General features: G+C 59.3%; 1 protein-coding gene across 2 annotated transcripts; it reads right to left on the minus strand.

The window, feature by feature from the left end:
• Positions 1-806: 806 nt before the first annotated feature.
• Positions 807-15,044, minus strand: RGS14 (regulator of G protein signaling 14). Of its 2 annotated transcripts, XM_081091698.1 has the most exons (15): positions 14,833-15,044; positions 7,356-7,377; positions 7,009-7,187; positions 6,569-6,661; positions 6,336-6,479; positions 5,812-5,955; positions 5,604-5,715; positions 5,160-5,272; positions 4,536-4,739; positions 2,742-2,818; positions 2,386-2,512; positions 2,162-2,243; positions 2,010-2,056; positions 1,805-1,919; positions 807-1,562 (listed from the first exon to the last, which is right to left on the minus strand). In XM_081091698.1, the coding sequence occupies exons 1-15, from the start codon at positions 14,875-14,877 to the stop codon at positions 1,360-1,362; spliced, it is 1,707 nt and encodes a 568-aa protein (XP_080947824.1). In that variant the 5' UTR covers positions 14,878-15,044; the 3' UTR covers positions 807-1,359. The 2 variants fall into 2 exon arrangements, with proteins under 2 accessions (XP_080947824.1, XP_080947823.1); XM_081091697.1 differs by having other exon boundaries at positions 5,604-5,955; positions 14,833-15,000.
• Between the last annotated feature and the right edge of the window lie 568 nt (positions 15,045-15,612).

Below are 15,612 nucleotides of genomic sequence, written 5' to 3' on the forward strand. Positions count from 1 at the left end.
AGCTAGGGGGTCAACAGAGCCAAACAACATGGACTGAGGGGGCAGAGTGCTGAAGCCCCCTAAATAGGAAGGTTTGGCTTTGACTTCTGGAGAAACACATAGTGGGCCAGCAACGCAACCCCCTCCCCACCTCTCCAGTGACGTGGTGGGGTGGTGGTGCTGCTGGAGCTCCCAGCAGAGGTGACAGAAAGTGCAAAGAGCTGGAGTGGGGATGAGAGCTCAACCTGCTGAGATGGTCAAGAGGGCCCCTCACTCCCCAGATACCTTCTTGCAGCTCCTGGGTCCCCTTGCTTCCTCTGTCACAGCACCAGGACTGAACCTGGCTTCTCTGCCTACAGGCTGGGGCCCTTCTTCTGGGAGGTCTTCCTGTCCCCCTTCCCTGCGTGGGGTTTCCCTGGCTGCCTGGGACAGGGAAGACCACCAGCTAAAACAGACAAGGGGCAGGACCTGCCCCTGCAACAATGCCCAGTGTCCCTTACAAGGCCTTTAATGCATCCAAAGAAAGCACAGCCATGTCTTCAGGGACCCTCAGTCCCATAAAGAAGCAGAAAGTGACTAGACACTGTGCTCAGATCAGAAACCAAGGAATAGTACGATCATACCTGGCAGAGCCACAACTGCCCAGAGGGTCTTCCCTTTCCTCTCCCTCCCTCTTGTGTGTTCATTCTCTCTCTCTCTCTCCTTCCCACACTCTGTACAGTCAAGAAGAGAAGTTCTGATAACAGGAAGTCAGGGGGAACTCTAGGCACTGTGACCTTGATGACAGATGCAGTGTGGTTTGGGGGGTAGAGTACCGGTACAGGGTATACAAGGAACACACCTCAAGGCAGAATAATAATAATTATTATAATAACAATATTATACATCCAGGACAAACCTAGCTGCCCCAACCCAAATGCAAAATCTGTATATCCAGTAGAGTCCGGTGGCTAGAGGGAGGGGGTCCCCACCTGCCCCCCCCAGGCCTTACTCATACTGGCTCCCTGAGGAGGGGCCTGCCCCTCCTCCTTCTCCCTGTTGAAGCTTGGCACAGGATGGGGAGGCTGGCACTGCCAACACCGCCCCTCTGTGATGGGCATGCCTGCACAGGGTAGAGAAAGAAAGAAGGGGAGCCCCACCTCCCCCCAATGGCCTGGCTGCAAGGGATGGAGGGGCAAGCCTGTGAGGGACCAAGTGGTGGTAGCTGTGGGGTGTGGCTACTCAGAGCCCCTCTCCGAACCCTCCTGGCTCTTCCTTCGGGCCTGCCCGTGGCAGGAAGGGGCCAGGGACACGCACAGCACAGACAGGGCATGCAGAGCGGGACCATGCATGCTTGGCCCGCCAGGTGCCATGCGGCCAGCCTGGACTGTTGGACGGCTGTCAGAGGGCAGAGTGGGCGGTGGAGTCCAAGGGGCCCCTCTTGGGCTGGGCTGATGATTCAGTCTGTGGTGGGGCCTCCTGGGAGTTGGGCCCTGGGGCAGGCAGCTGCAGAAATTCTGGAAGCACCAGGTCCTCTTTGCGCAGAAGGCCCCTTTGGTCGTGGGCCCCGCTGCTTTGTACCCGGTTCAGCAGCTCCACCAGGCCTGGGGGTGGCCACAGAGTCAGGGGCCCACCCACACAGGCCTGCACACACTGTTCCCCCACAGTCCTGCTGCCACACTGTGGTCACAGCCTCCGACCCCTGCACCAATGCCCCCTCTGGCCCCCATCCCTGCCCTGCTGGTCCTCCAACCTCCTGTTCCAGCTCAAATGACATTTGGCCCCCTGATGCCATCTCAATGCTCCCAACTCCACTGGTCCCTAGCTCCCACCATCCCCAAGGCACCTTCAATGTCACAGGTCTGTCGATTCCCAGTGACACTACTGGGAGCCTCGGCCAGGGAGTTGAGCGGCAGTGGAGGGAGATGGATGCCCTGGTCCTGGGTTCCAGGTGTGGTGCGCTGCGAGAACGTGGGGTCAGAGCCACAACCAGGAGGGGAGGTGCGGTGGGCAAAGGAGGGCTCTCCGCCTCCCGCTCGCCTCCCGCTCACCTGGCTTCGGCGGGGAGATGTGTCGCCAGTTTCGGAAATCTTCACACCTGTGGCAGAGAGCGCCTCCTTTGGTGTTCATCTCCCGCCTGGAGCCCCCCTTGCTCCTGGGTCGGCCAGCCCCGGGGACCACGCCTGGGGCCAACATTCCCTACCTGGGAGAGTGTCCAACACCAGTCTCTGGGCCGCCACCGAGCTCACTAGCTTCCCCAGGTCCAGCGGCTGCTTCTCGCCTGGCTGCGGGGTCAGGTCAGCAACCCGCCGGCCAGGCCGCCCAATTCCCGCCGCCCGCCCCGCCCCAGCCCCGCAGCCCCGCAGCCCCGCCCCGCCCCAGCCCCGCAGCCCCGCCCCGCCCCAGCCCCGCAGCCCCGCTGCTCACCCGGCGCAGCTCGATCTGGTGTGCGCTCAGGCAGTGCTTCGCCAGGATGGGCTGCAGCGCCTCCTGCAGCCGCTTGGTGGGTTTGGCCGAGATGAGCACCACGCGCTGCAGCGCCGCCAGCTCCAGCCTGCACGGGACCCTCGGGCTGCGGAAGGGCGGAGCGCCGGCCCCGCCTCTCCTCCCCACCCACACCCGCCAGCCCCGGGAGGAGGCGGGGCCTGAACCGGGGAGCCGAGCCAGCTTGGGGGTGGGGACTTAGTCCCGGGAGAGGTGTTAGCACCAGGGGAAGGGCCTGCAGGGAAGAACAGTGGCTTGAACACCGACCCCAACCCAGGCCTCGCGGGAGGGGCACTCACTGGAAGGTGATCCTGTTTTCCAGCCTCACTTCCTGGTCCGCCAGCACGGCGCAGTCCTGATCCAGGACCAGGGCCTTCTGCAGACGCCAGGCAGGGTCTGAGTCCTCCCCCACCCCTCGCTATCCCCGCTGTCCCCGGGAACCACCTACACTTATTTAGGGGCTGCCCTGAAGTTTAGAGGGAAGGGCGGATGGGCAGGTGAGAGGTACAGATGAGGGTGCGTTAGGAACCTGGCTGGAGGCCGAGTCTGGTATGGCCAAGGCCAGGGAGAAGGGTGGCAAGATTGCTGGACAGATTGCAAAAAGAAGGGAGTTAAGGTTTCCTGGGAGGCAGGGAGGGCGACGAAATGGTAATGGGGTTGCTTGGGCAAGGGGCAGGCTTAGGTCCTCGATCATATGGCGCCTCTTCCTGGTCCAGGGCAGGGTCTGCCTCCTGGACAGCTGCCCCTTGTCCCTCAGGCATGTGAATCCCACCCAGACCAGCTGGACGCATTTCCTCCTTCAACACCCGCCTTTGGGCAGCTATCCAGGCCTTGTCCCTTTTTGGACATTTGTCCACTTCTCTCCAGCCCCACCTATTAAGGACACTTCTTGTGTCCTTGCTGCAAAAAGGGCTCTTCCCCCCATGTCTGCTGTGAGGACTGGAGGATGTGAAGTGCCTGGCACAGTGCCTGGCACACAGTAGGTACATAAACAGTAGCTGTAGGGATTACTGTACAGAGGCTCTGCTACCTGTACAGCCCAGGGCAGGGAGGCAGCCTCTCCCTCCCCGTGGGCCTGTGCTGAGCCGCAGGGACAGGTGGAGTGTGGGTGGTGAAGTTATATTTAGCAGACGTGATCCGTCTGGGTGTGGAGGCTGCTCTGGAGGCTTGAGAGAAGGGGCAGAGCTCTTCCCTCTCCTGCCCTCACACTCCCACGCTCTGGGCCTCTGAACATGCCCTGAACTTCTTACCCACCTCCAGGCCTTCACTCCCCCCACAACTCCTCCTCATCATCATCAACTGCTGCCTCTTCCAGGAAACCTTCCTGCAACCAACCAGGAATGCCTACCTCACCCCAGAAACCCTCAGGGGGGGGGGGGGGTTCCCACTCCTCCTCCCTGATCACATCCTGTCTGGCTCACCTCCAGCCAGTGGACCTGGAGGACAGAGCTTAGGCCCAAGCCCAGGTCTCTCTGCCCACCCACCTGGCAGGGCCTTAAGCCTTATCTACTGGATGAGTGAAACCCGACAGGTCTGGGATGCAGCAGTCTTACTTTAGATACCCCCCTTACTGGACGCCTTACTTTAAAGTGAGTTTTCCCCTAGACCCCTCTTTAAAGCTATGCTAATTTGCACCTAAAGGAAAGCTTTCATAGGTTAGGTGCATTTGGGTGCTCCTAGTAGCAGAGGAGGTGAGGGCTCCCCCAAATGGTCATTTCAGGGATGGGCAGTCTGAGCTGGGAGTGCTGCAGAAAAACCTTCAGAAACTATCAGAGTGAGGATGATGGGTGAAGCTGGAAAGCAGGATGGGCTGGGGGAGGGGGGGTGAGGGGGGATAAGATTTTTGGAGGCTGAGAGTGGATATCTGATTTAAGTGAGGAGTTGGTGCTGAGTTGATCTGGAGTTGGGATGAGACAGGGGTAGGGTGGATAGGGGCTGGAGTTAGGAAGCAGGTGAGGATATGGGATGGAATTGGAATTAGTGGTCCAGGGGATTAGGAATGGAAGTGGGGTTGAGGTGATAGCTGAGCAGAGACAGGAATGGGGTTGGGATCAGGATCAGGAAGGGAGCTGGGGACCAGGCCAAGTTCGCACCTGCTCGTTGCCCACCAGGTAGACCTTGATGTCAGGTAGAGAGAGGCCTCGCTTCTCACAGATGCCGGCCAGCATGGCCCGGATGGTGAGGCCGGGTCGGGCCAGGACCAAGGAGGCTGTGCCATCAGGCAGGTACACGCAGCAATACTTCCCCTGCCGGCTTTCACCCTCACCTTCCGAGCTCCCAAGGCTCTTCCGATGGCTCTGATTCAGGGCAGGAGTGGTGAGGAGGTCGTGTGTACCATCCAGACAGGTCCACAGACCGGTAAGCTCACTGGGACACATACATGCACGCATGCACCCCCCCCCCCAAGAGCACATCTGTCCTCTTACAGGAACACATGTACTGTATGCTCAACTAGGCACATGGGCCCCCAGAGGCAGGTCCACCCACTGCTACCCCCACCCCCGCCACACACACACATACTGTGTACATCGGGCACACACATTGACTGAACAGGAGGTGCACCCAAGGAGCCCAATATGGTGAGGACAGGTAGAAAGTAAGGAGATGGAGGGGCTGGCTATGGGGAGCAAGCTGGGGAGATGGATGTGGGGTGGTGGCCACACAAAGCGGCCCTAGCCCACACTTTGCCACCCCCCCCCCCCCCAGCAGGTGCTTACCTCAGATTTGCTGTTGAGGAAGGCCAGGAAGCCCAGGTCCAGGCTGGCGGAGGAGCTGAGCGAGCCGGGGCACTCCTGTCGCAAGGCCGAATTTGCTGCTGTGCCCGACAGTTCTAGGGGAGAGGCAGCAATAAGCAGGGCAGCCTCCTCCCCGCGCCCACCCCTCTGTGAGCCCTGTCCCCGCCAGGGGACCCCGTTGGAGCGCCCTTGCCTGGGTCTAACGGGGTTTGGGTTCCTGCAGGCATCGCTACTGAGGGAGCTTCCCAGACTTTGGGGGTCTAACCTGGGAACCAAACCGCCTGGGGAACGTGGTGGCCCCCGGGACCTGCATTTATCTCGGTTTTCACAAACGTACAGGCTGAGGACAGGTAGGAGGCGGGGGCATTCTCATGGCTTGCCCAAACCCCCGCCCCCACTCTTCCCGAGGCCAGCTCCCGCTCTCACCCCTGCGGAAGGACTTGCGGAGCGGGCGGCCCCCAGGGCCCTCGGCCGGCGGCAGCTGCCCCAGCTCCTCCACACCCAGCGGCAGCGACTTCCCGGGCTTCAGCTTCGGCTTCTGCAGGTGCAGGGGAGGCACTGGCACCGCTGCAGACCGCGAGCAACCCCGCAGATCCGCACCGGCCCCCTGTCCCCCGTAGCCCATCGTCCGCACCTTCCTGGTGGCGTCGGGGCTGCCGAGGCGCAAGGAGTCAGGTTCCCGTAGGGGGCGCCCCTGGGCCTCCGCCAGGAGGCACTCGCGGTACAGCGGGGACTTGACGAAGCGCGCATAGCTGTCGAACTTCATCAGATTGAAGATCTACGGGGACGGGCGCCTCGACGGTGAGCTCGCGTCCCGCCGGGCTCCCGGGGTCGGCCTGGTCTCTAACTAGGGAGGGAGCCCGAGCCCTGCCCACCCGGCTCCAAGGCCCAGGCCCCGCCCCTGCTCCTGGCCCCGCTCACATCTCAACCAAGCACCGCCCCTACCTTTGCTGCGTCCCGCCCCTGACCCCCCTTCACCACAGCCTCAGGTACCTACCCCTGAACAGCGCCCCTCCCCCCTATTTATTTGTCCCCAAGCCCACAACCACATTTCCCCTGCCCTCCGCTCATTCCCTACCCTGCGCCGCTCAGGCTCCGCCCCTGGACCTGGCCCCGCCTCTTCTCCACGTGGTCCCCTCCGAGGCCACGCCCTCTCACCTGCAGCTGCTGTGCCCGGAACATGTCCGGCCGCGGCTCAGCCAGCATCTCCTCACCCACCCAGGCCTGCCGGTCGATGTTCACGGGGCTCAGCGCCTGGCTGGACAGGAACTCCTGGTAGATGTTGCGGGCCTCCTGAGCCAGCTGGGGCCGGCGGGACAGGAAACGGTCAGGGGCACCGCCCAGGCCCTGGTCCCAGCTCTCCCTCCGCCTCAGCTCCCCGCTCCCCGCACCTGCTGGGTGTCGCTGGCAGGGATCTGCTGGAAGCGCTCACAGGCCTTCCAGAAAGTCAGGTTCTCAGCACTGAACTCCTTCTTCAGGAACTCCTGGGGCGGATGAAGGTCAGAGACCCAGTCAGGGGATGTGGTCAAAGAGATTGGGATAGACTCTATCCGATAGAGCCTCAGGGCTAAGAGGCCAAGCCAGACCGATAGTGCCAGACAGATGATAGTGCCAAACAAACAGGCGGGGCCAGATTCAGAGCAGAGAGAAAATGAGAGGCCGAGACAAGGGCAGAGAGAAACAAGTGCCCGCTGGGAAAGGAGGAAAAGGGTGCCAAAGCAAAGCTGTGGAGGAGGCAGCTGACAGAGGAGTCCCACTGGCCAGCCTGAAGCTCTGCCCATGCCCCCAGCCCCACTGCCATCCACCCTCCCGATCCCACTCCAGGGATTACCGTGAAGTAAGCCAGGCCCAGCGGGTCCTGCAACAGCCGCTCGAAGGACAGGCCCCAGCTGGCCACAGGCTGCTCCTCAGTGGGGAAGGGGCTGCTGGGGCCACTGGGGAGGCTGTGGATGCTGAGGGAGCTGCCTCGGCCCTCGCTCTGGTCCTGGGGTCCCACCGTGCTGCTCAGCTCTGCAGGGGGATAGACAAGTGGATGTGAGCTTTGCAGCCTTCCTCTTGGCCCAACCCCGTGTGCAGATCCTTTCCCCGGAAAAGATAGCAAGTGGCAGGGGTATCCCACCCCATTTTCACATACCCCTCCCCCCTCCGCCAGGTTTCCTCCGCTGGCTGGTCACTTACCTCCATCGGAGACAGCCAAAACCTACAAGAGATCCGAGGTAGAAAGTCAGAGTGCAGCCCAGGTTGGATTCTCAAAGAACAGTCCTCGGACCAGTCCACAGACTGGAGCCGTGTTCTCTTCTGCCTGGAGGACCGTGCTGGGCACTCCCAGCCAGGCCACTGCTTGTTCGAGGTGTTGCTTAGGCTGTCCCCAGACCCCTTCCATCATGTGCCCCTTCCCTGTGTGCTGGTGTCCTCAGGCGCCCCTGGCTCCCTCCTCCGGCGCCTGCTGGGTAAGCCCAGGTATACAGCATGGTGGGTAGACTTTGTATCCTGTCTCTGCCACTTACTAGCTGTATGACTTTGGGCAAGTTACTTGTTTGTCTCCATCTGCTAATAGGGGATGATGATAATAATAATAACTCACTTCCTGGGGCTGTTGTGAGGACCAAATCAGTTTAAAGTATTTGCAGCATCGGGAACAGTGGCCGGCATGCGGTAAGCGATATGTCCATGTTGTCTTTGAAGAAGGAGAAATGCCTCTAAAACTGATGATTTCCTTATAGCAACTGTTTCCTTTTGGGGCCTAGAGTCTCCCTTGTGTCCCACCCCCTTGGGCAGGGCACAGGAAACTATTTTATAATACAGAGCAGTGGTCCTCAAGCTTCAGTGTGCTTGAGAGAGCCTGGGAGGGCTCCACTGCCAGGAATTCCAGTTCAGTAGGTCCAGGATGGGGCCGCTGCTAACAAGCTCCTGGGTGATGCTGACACTGCTGGTCCATGGCCCACACTGCGAGTGGCATTGCTGTAGAGACCAACTCCATCCCCCTCCTTCCCTCCACACAACTCCAGCGTCTCTGGGAATCCCAATCATTAGTGGAACAGGAAAACCCTCCTTTCCAAATGACTCTTGCTTGGTCTTCCTACCTTCCTAGCAGCTCCTCCAGCCTCCTCATCATCTCCTACCCACGGAAGGTGGCTGCTACCCCTCCCTTACTCTGTCCTGGGCCCTTTCTCCACCCACATATCCCCAGCTCCAAACACACACAGCCAGCTTCCTGCTAACATCTCCGCCCAATGTCCCTCACGCGCTTCAAATTCATCGGGTCCCCAGTGGAAGCCACCTCTGCCACCACCACAGCAGGGCACCCAACCCGTTTCCCTGCACCCTGCCTTCTCATCACCTGAGCTCCCAGCATCAGGGCTTGACTCATCCCCGATTTCTCCCACCCTCTCCCCTCCTACATGTTCACGAGGCCCTAGAACAGGAGCCTCCACCACCTGTGCCTTCTTTCCATCCCCACTGGAAACAAGTCTGCAAAGACCCCTCCCCCAGGGAGCCGCTCCCTGTCCTCCCACTCTGGCTGCGGTCCCCTCTCTCCCCCACTTGCACCTGGGGCACGCAGGTCACAGACAGAGGTGCGCCGGAGCTGGCCTGCAGATATGTAGGACATTACTAATATCTTGGTCCTCAAAATGTTTTTTTTTTTCTTTTAAGTTTGAAGTGGTTTCCCACATTTAGAAATGAAGAGTTTGGCCCTGGCCAATGTGGCTCAGTTGGTTGGGCATCCTCCTGTGCACCGAAAGGTTGCCGGTTCAATTCCTGGTCAGGACACATGCCTGGGTTTTGGGCTCCATCCCCAGTAGGGAGCAAGCAGGAGGCAGTCAATTAATGTCTCTCTCTCTCTCCCTCTCTAAAATCAATAAAAACATTTTTAAAAAATCAGGAGTTTTACAGAAAACCCCAGCTGTCTGTCTCCCCTTTAAGACTATAATGCCCCAGCTACCTGAGTCCTTCCAGCATGGCACCCTTGGCTGGCACTGAGCAGCAGCCAGTGTCAAAAGGGGCTCATACCCTAGCCCATTTGGCTCAGTGGATAGAGTGTCAGCCTGCAGACTGAAGGGTCCTGGGTTTGATTCCAGTCAAGGGCACATGCCCGGGTTGCAGGCTTGGTCCCCAAAAGGGCGTGTGCAGGAGGCATCCTATCAATGATCCTCATCATTGATGTCTCTATCTCCCTCTCCCTCTCCCTTCCTCTCTGAAATCAATTTTTTTAAAAGAAGGAGCGCAGGCTCTGCTCGGGTCCCTGGGGCCACTTGGATGTATTGATGTTACTCATGGAAGCAGGTGCTGCCCCAGGCTGTGTGAGTTCGAATCTGTGCTGTGTGACTTGGACAGGGTGCCTCCCCTCTCTGTGCCTCAGTTTCTTCTATACAAATGGAGCAAATAAAGGTCCTGACTTGAAAGGGTTGCTGTGATTAAATACGTTAAATATATATAAAGAGCTCAGGACACTACCTGGCATATGTAAATAATATTGACAACAGTAAGATTGTTGTTGTTGTATTGGTGTCTGACCCTGCTCCCACTTTCAAGTTTGTGGGTCCTGCCACAGAGGAGAGAGCACAGATTCAAATCCCAGCCTTTTCTAGTTTCATAACCGTGGTCTCCTCCCGGAGCCTCCTTTGCCACCAGGAGCACTAGGATCAGATACTGCGGAGGAGGAGGGAAAGTTTTCACCGAGGCATGGCTGGGCCTGGAATCGGCTCCCAGCGCACCCCGCCCAGCCCTCCCCCTCCTGCCTTTGCTCGGTCCCACCTAACGGTTTCATCTGAGTCATCTCCCACCACGGCAGGAGAAAGTCCCAACTGCTGGGATGTGTGAGGAAGACCCCCCCTTCCAGCCTGCTCTTTCCCTTCCTGGCACCCGCCTGCCTAGGCTGCTCTGCAGCTGTTCCCAGCCGCATCGCCACGGTCAGAGCCCTCCCCGCAGGTCTCTGGGAACCATCCTGACTCCCCACCCCTCTAGGGGTGCCACTTGGTCCTGCCCCCTCCTGTACCCACTGGCCTCCTCTGGCCTGTCCTCCAACCTGGGCAGAGCCCCCATGACGGCAGGGGCCAGGCCAGGGCCTCAGAGAGGGCAAAGGTTCCCACACCGGAGCCAGCCCTCATCCCTGGTCTGTTTGCACTGGGTCGAATTGATTTTCTGTGTCTTTAGGTGGAGCCAGCTCCCAGATCCTCCGCAGGCCCCCCTCCCTGCCCCGGGAGGCCGGGCAGGTGCTGAGTTATAGCTGAAGCCCTGCGTGGGCCTGGCGAATGACCCCCCTCGGCCTCCCTCTTTCCCCTCCCTCACCTCCACCCTGCACTTTATCAGACCTTTCCCCTCACCCCTACAGACTCCTGCTTCCCGCTTTGCTCTTTCCTCTGCCTGGTATCTTCTCCTGCTCCCCTACCCAACAGCTCTCCAATCTCTGCCCACTGACATCAGTCTCCCCCAAATACCAGCTGCCCGACGCCCTCTGCCCACCCAGCTTCTACCCACCCATTTCTGGGCATCTTCCCTTATCAGTCTGGTAGCATCCAGGGGGCAGGCCTGGGTTGTAGGAGGGAACCAACCCGAACTCCATTCCACGAAGACCCTTCCTTGCCCCAGTGCTCCCAAGTAGCCCTCCTCTGCGCCCCAGGTGGCCCCAGCACTCCCTCCCCCACCAGGGACGCTCCACATGAACACCCCATCTCTGAGGCCTGCAGTTCACCTTCCTGAACCCCTCCTGCCCCACTGGTTGTAGATCTTTGTGGTTGAGGTCAAGGCAGCATAGGGACGGAGATCAGAGGTGGGAGAGGGTGGAGACGGAGTCCAGTTCCAGTTCCACTATTCTGGGGCAAGTAACTTCCCTTCTCTGGGCCTCAGTTTCCCCCTGGGTAGCATGTGGCTCAGCATTCCCAACAGGCAGGGGCTGCTGGGAAGGGCAGACGAGGCCCGTATGTGAAAGCAGCCGGCCGGTGGTGGTCCGGGCTCCGCTGACATGCTGATGCCCCGGCTCCTACCTGCCCAGGCTCCCAGGCCCGGGGAACTCGCACTGAGCAGGGCTGGCCTGGCCCCACCCGGCCTGCCTGAGGAGAAGTGGTGAGTGAATGGGGAGAAAAGGGGAAGAGAGGATGAGGAAGGGTGTGGTGGCCAGTGGCATCCCCAACCCATGGTCGGGCCTCAGCCTGCCGTACTTTTTCTTAGGAGATGGGCCCTGGGGGAGCCGCTGGACTCTGAGCGCACTGAGGTGAGGGTGGCCGGTTTCCTGAGCTCCCGTGTGTGACCGGCACTCTCTGACAGTCCGTGTCCTTGCTCTCATGCCATCCTCACATCCTGGTCCTGTGCGGCAGCTACTGTTACTCCCATGTCACAGGTGAGGAAACCTAGGCCCCAGAAGTCACGCGGCTGCGAGGTGGCTGGGCTGCAATCGGAACCCGAGTGCGCCTGACTCTGGAGCCTGAGGTCTCCCCTCCACTAAGTTGCCTCCCAGGATGGAAAGGAGACATCCCAGGGGAGCTGGGAGGCCCAGAGCCTCAGCCCTTGGGCCACAGGTGGGCAAGGTCAATTGGGGGTATAGGGCCCAGTGGCTCCTCATGAGCCCGGACCCCTGGAGAGGTCAGACCCTCAAAGGGAGGGTCAATTTACTGCGTGTCCTCTGTGCTGGGCACTCTGTACCGTCATCTCATTCTAACTTGGGGAAACAGAGGCCCAGAGACACCCACAGAGAACCCTAGGCGCCTGGCCCCTCAGTCTGAGCCAGCCCTATGGTCCCGACCCCAGACTTGGCCCCTCCCTACGGCCACCTGTCACTCAGGGACTGGGCCTGAGATGGATGGTCCAGAACAGTGGTTCTCAACCTTCCTAATGCCGCGAACCTTTAATACAGTTCCTCACGTTGTGGTGATCCCCAATTTCATTGTTACAAACTGAACATAATTAAAGCATAGCGCCGAAACCGGTTTGGCTCAGTGGATAGAGCATCGGCCTGCGGACTGAAAGGTCCCGGGTTCGATTCCGGTCAAGGGCATGTACCTGGGTTGCGGGCACATCCCCAGTAAGAGGTGTGCAGGAGGCGGCTGATCGATGTTTCTCTCTCATTGATGTTTCTAACTCTCTATCTCTCTCCCTTCCTCTCTGTAAAAAATCAATAATATATATATATATTTTTAAAAAGCGTAGCGATTAATCACAAAAACAATATGTAATTATAGATGTGTTTTCCAATGGTCTTAGGTGACCCCTGTGAAAGGGTCGTTCGACCCCCAAAGGGGTCGCGACCCACAGGTTGAGAACCGCTGGTCCAGAGGGAGAGTGGGCTGTGCCTTGCCGGTCACCTTGTCGGGTGGGGACGATTAACCACGCCTCTGGGGATTGACAGACACAATAACCACCCCTCCCAGCGTTTCCCACGTCTGGGCCTTTCTCCAGGCCATGCCCTCCTCCAGCTGGCACATCCTTTCAGGATACCTGCCCTGCCACAGTGCACACGGGAGGGAGGAGGTCAGTTCTCCCTCCCCAGGCCCCTCTAGCCTTCTCTGTCCCTGACCAGCGCTCTGCCCAAACCTGAATTTGATTCAGGCATTTGTGCTCATGTCTTTTGTGTCTTGCCAGACTGGGAGCTGCTTGAGGGCAGGGGACAGGATGCTGGGCCTGGGATGAGGGCTTGGGCAGGGGTGGCCCGGAGCAGGCCCTACGGCGGGATTGAATGAGGGAGTGAACAGGTGACGTGGCGGTTGGAGCCGCGTGAAGACATCTCTGGGAAGAGGGCTGAGCGTCATCTCTAAGTGACAGGTTTCACTGCAGTTGCCTGACACGCTGAGTGGCAGAAAGACAAGGCTGAGGAATAAAATTGCCTCTGCAGGGAATGATGGCGGGTGGGGTGGCAGCTGGGGAGGGAGGGGGACGACAGAGCCAAGCAGTTTGGGGAGGCAAAGGAGCCCTGGTATGGAGTCAGACTAGGCGGGTTTAAATGCAGCCCCTTCTATCCGCCAGCCGCCCTCAGCAAGTCATTTATTCCTCTGAGCCTCTAGCTGGAGGTAATTCATGGAAGGAGCCAGATACCTAGCTCACAGGTGCCTCTCTCTGCTCACCCCTGCTGCAGATGCCAGTGCATGTCTGTCTCTCCCTGTTTCAGCTGAACATGGCCTCAGAAAGCTCTCAATGACCAGCAAGTGGCCAATTTGTAGCCCTCGGGACTCCCAAGGTGGCACAGAACATTCAGCACAGGCCCAGGAAGGGCAAAGGTAGACCCGTGTGCCAGTTGCTGAGAGGAAAGCCTGTGGGCTTGTGGAGGCCGGGCACATGGCTTGGGTGCCCTCCTTGCTCTCCATGACTTTGGGCAGAACAGACATCACTGATGAGGGAAGGGTAGAGGTAAAGTCTGTATCCGGGCTCCTCCGCTGCCCTCTGGGGTGGGCATGGGAGTACCCTGGGCCTGGACACCCAAGTGTCATGCCTCCAGGGTAGGAGTATGAGGCCCAAGGGTTCTTGAACTTGCAGTCAACTTGATGGTAGAAACAGTGAGGTGGGCGACTGGGCTAACTTGGAGGGACCTGCCTCTCTCCTACACAGTCGCCCGGGGCTGGGCAAGAAGCAGATGCTGGGAGAAGGAGAGATGGAAACAGATCTTGAGAATTAGGAGGCAGCAGTGGGTTTGGGGGTGGCTGAGTTTCCTGATGAGGCAGGGGATCCTTGAAGAGGGGCTGAGAATGAAGGGGTGGGATTGGGCTGACATTTATGGAGCCCTCATAATGGGTCAGGGGGCTCATAGTCACCATTTCACTTCATCATCTCAACAAGCCTCTGATATCTGTTCTATTCTCATTTTACAGATGAAGAAACTGAGGGTCAGAGAGGACCCCTTAGTAAGGGAGAATGGAACCCAGGTTTCCAGACCCAATGGCTTTGTTCCGTAATACTAGGCTGAGGCCTGGTGAGGGGCTAGGACACAGTCTGGCCTTTCTGGGGTTGTTGGGAGGGGCTAGGGGTCTGCCAAGTGAGCTGTTATTCTAGGAGATAAGGGAGGCCCAGCACAACCTGCCCCGTCTGCTGCATGAGTAAAGGAGCTGGACCTGCAAGGGCAGCTCTGACCCAGAGGCCAAGCAGCCAGAGAAGGGGTTTAGGGGGTGGGGCAGCAGCAACAGCCAGGACATCCTACAGCCCAGCTACCTCTACCCTTCCTGGTAGCCCCGGAATAGAACAGACAAGCTGCACCCATCCCAGGCTGCCCAAGGACTGCCCGTGCTGGCAGGAAGCCTGTGGAATAGGTCCAGCTGCAGGGCAGTGACCCAGTGCCGGCTGCCCCTTACTTGACCTTGGGCATCAGAACATGGGGTGAGGAGGGGAGGGCTGAGGCTAAGTGAGGTGTGGGGGCTTGGGCCACCATGGGGTGTTTAGGGCCAAGGGGCATGCCAAGTGTCCCTGCTACCCTAGGATGCAAGCAGCTCCAAAGCAATAGGAGAGGGAGCAGTAAGGGCTGGACCCAGAAGTCTGTGACCAGGTCCCCAGCCGGCCAATCTGGAAGGTGCTGGGGTGAGGGCACCAGGTCCCACCACCTGCTATCTGTACCCAACTTTTTCCACCCACAAGCAGCCTGCAGGCTCTTCTTGCCCAGCCCTGACTGTGAGCTCCTGGGCTCCACCCTGGGTGTGCCCACCCCTCCCCAAGAGCCTGGCCTGGAGCCTACACTCACCATGCGCCCGTTGGGGACGCCCAGGTGCTTGGGCTTCCCTGGCATGCCTCTGCTGTTCACCGGGCCCCGCCACGGGGGGTGCCCACCATGGGGACTGTGGGCAGCGCCGCAGGCCAGAGCTTGCAGGGCGGCAGGCAGGCGGCGGAGAGAGCCCAGCTCCGCTCCTGTGGGCCCTCACATCCTGAAAGACCAGCTCACTACCTCTTTTCTCTGCCACAGGAAGTGTCTCTATAGAAACGGAACCACAGAAAAAAGCAAGGTCTAAGAGAGCGAACAGCTTCTTCCTACACACACACACACACACACACACACACACACACACACACCACCAACACAACCTTGCAGCGCCCCACACAGGCACCAACACACACAGAGGCCTCTGTGTGCCCAGAGAGGAGCTCAGCTGGCCTGACCCTGCCCAGGGAGCTCCATGGTCATGCCTGGGCACACAGAAGTGCACGCTCACACACCTAGGCAACTCCGGACACCCCGGCAGGGGCTTCCATGGGCTTGTGTACATGTGCACCGCGTATCCATCCACACATGGATTTACTCAGCACACACTTATCTCACACGTGCTGTGGGTTGGGCTTGTGCACACTCAGCACACCTCCTCCAGGCAGTTGTGCCCAGACACTTCTCAGGCATGTGCCTAATGGTGCAGACAGACGGACACCTTGTATGCATGGTCATGTACATACAGAGCATTCAGGTGTGCCTGTCATAAACACACAGGCTCCCCCTCATAAGGATCACCTGGTGTTCAGTCACATGAATGCA

The sequence above is a fragment of the Myotis nattereri genome (genome assembly GCF_964212035.1).
Source record: "Myotis nattereri genome assembly, chromosome: 5".
NCBI classification, from domain to species: Eukaryota; Metazoa; Chordata; class Mammalia; order Chiroptera; family Vespertilionidae; genus Myotis; species Myotis nattereri.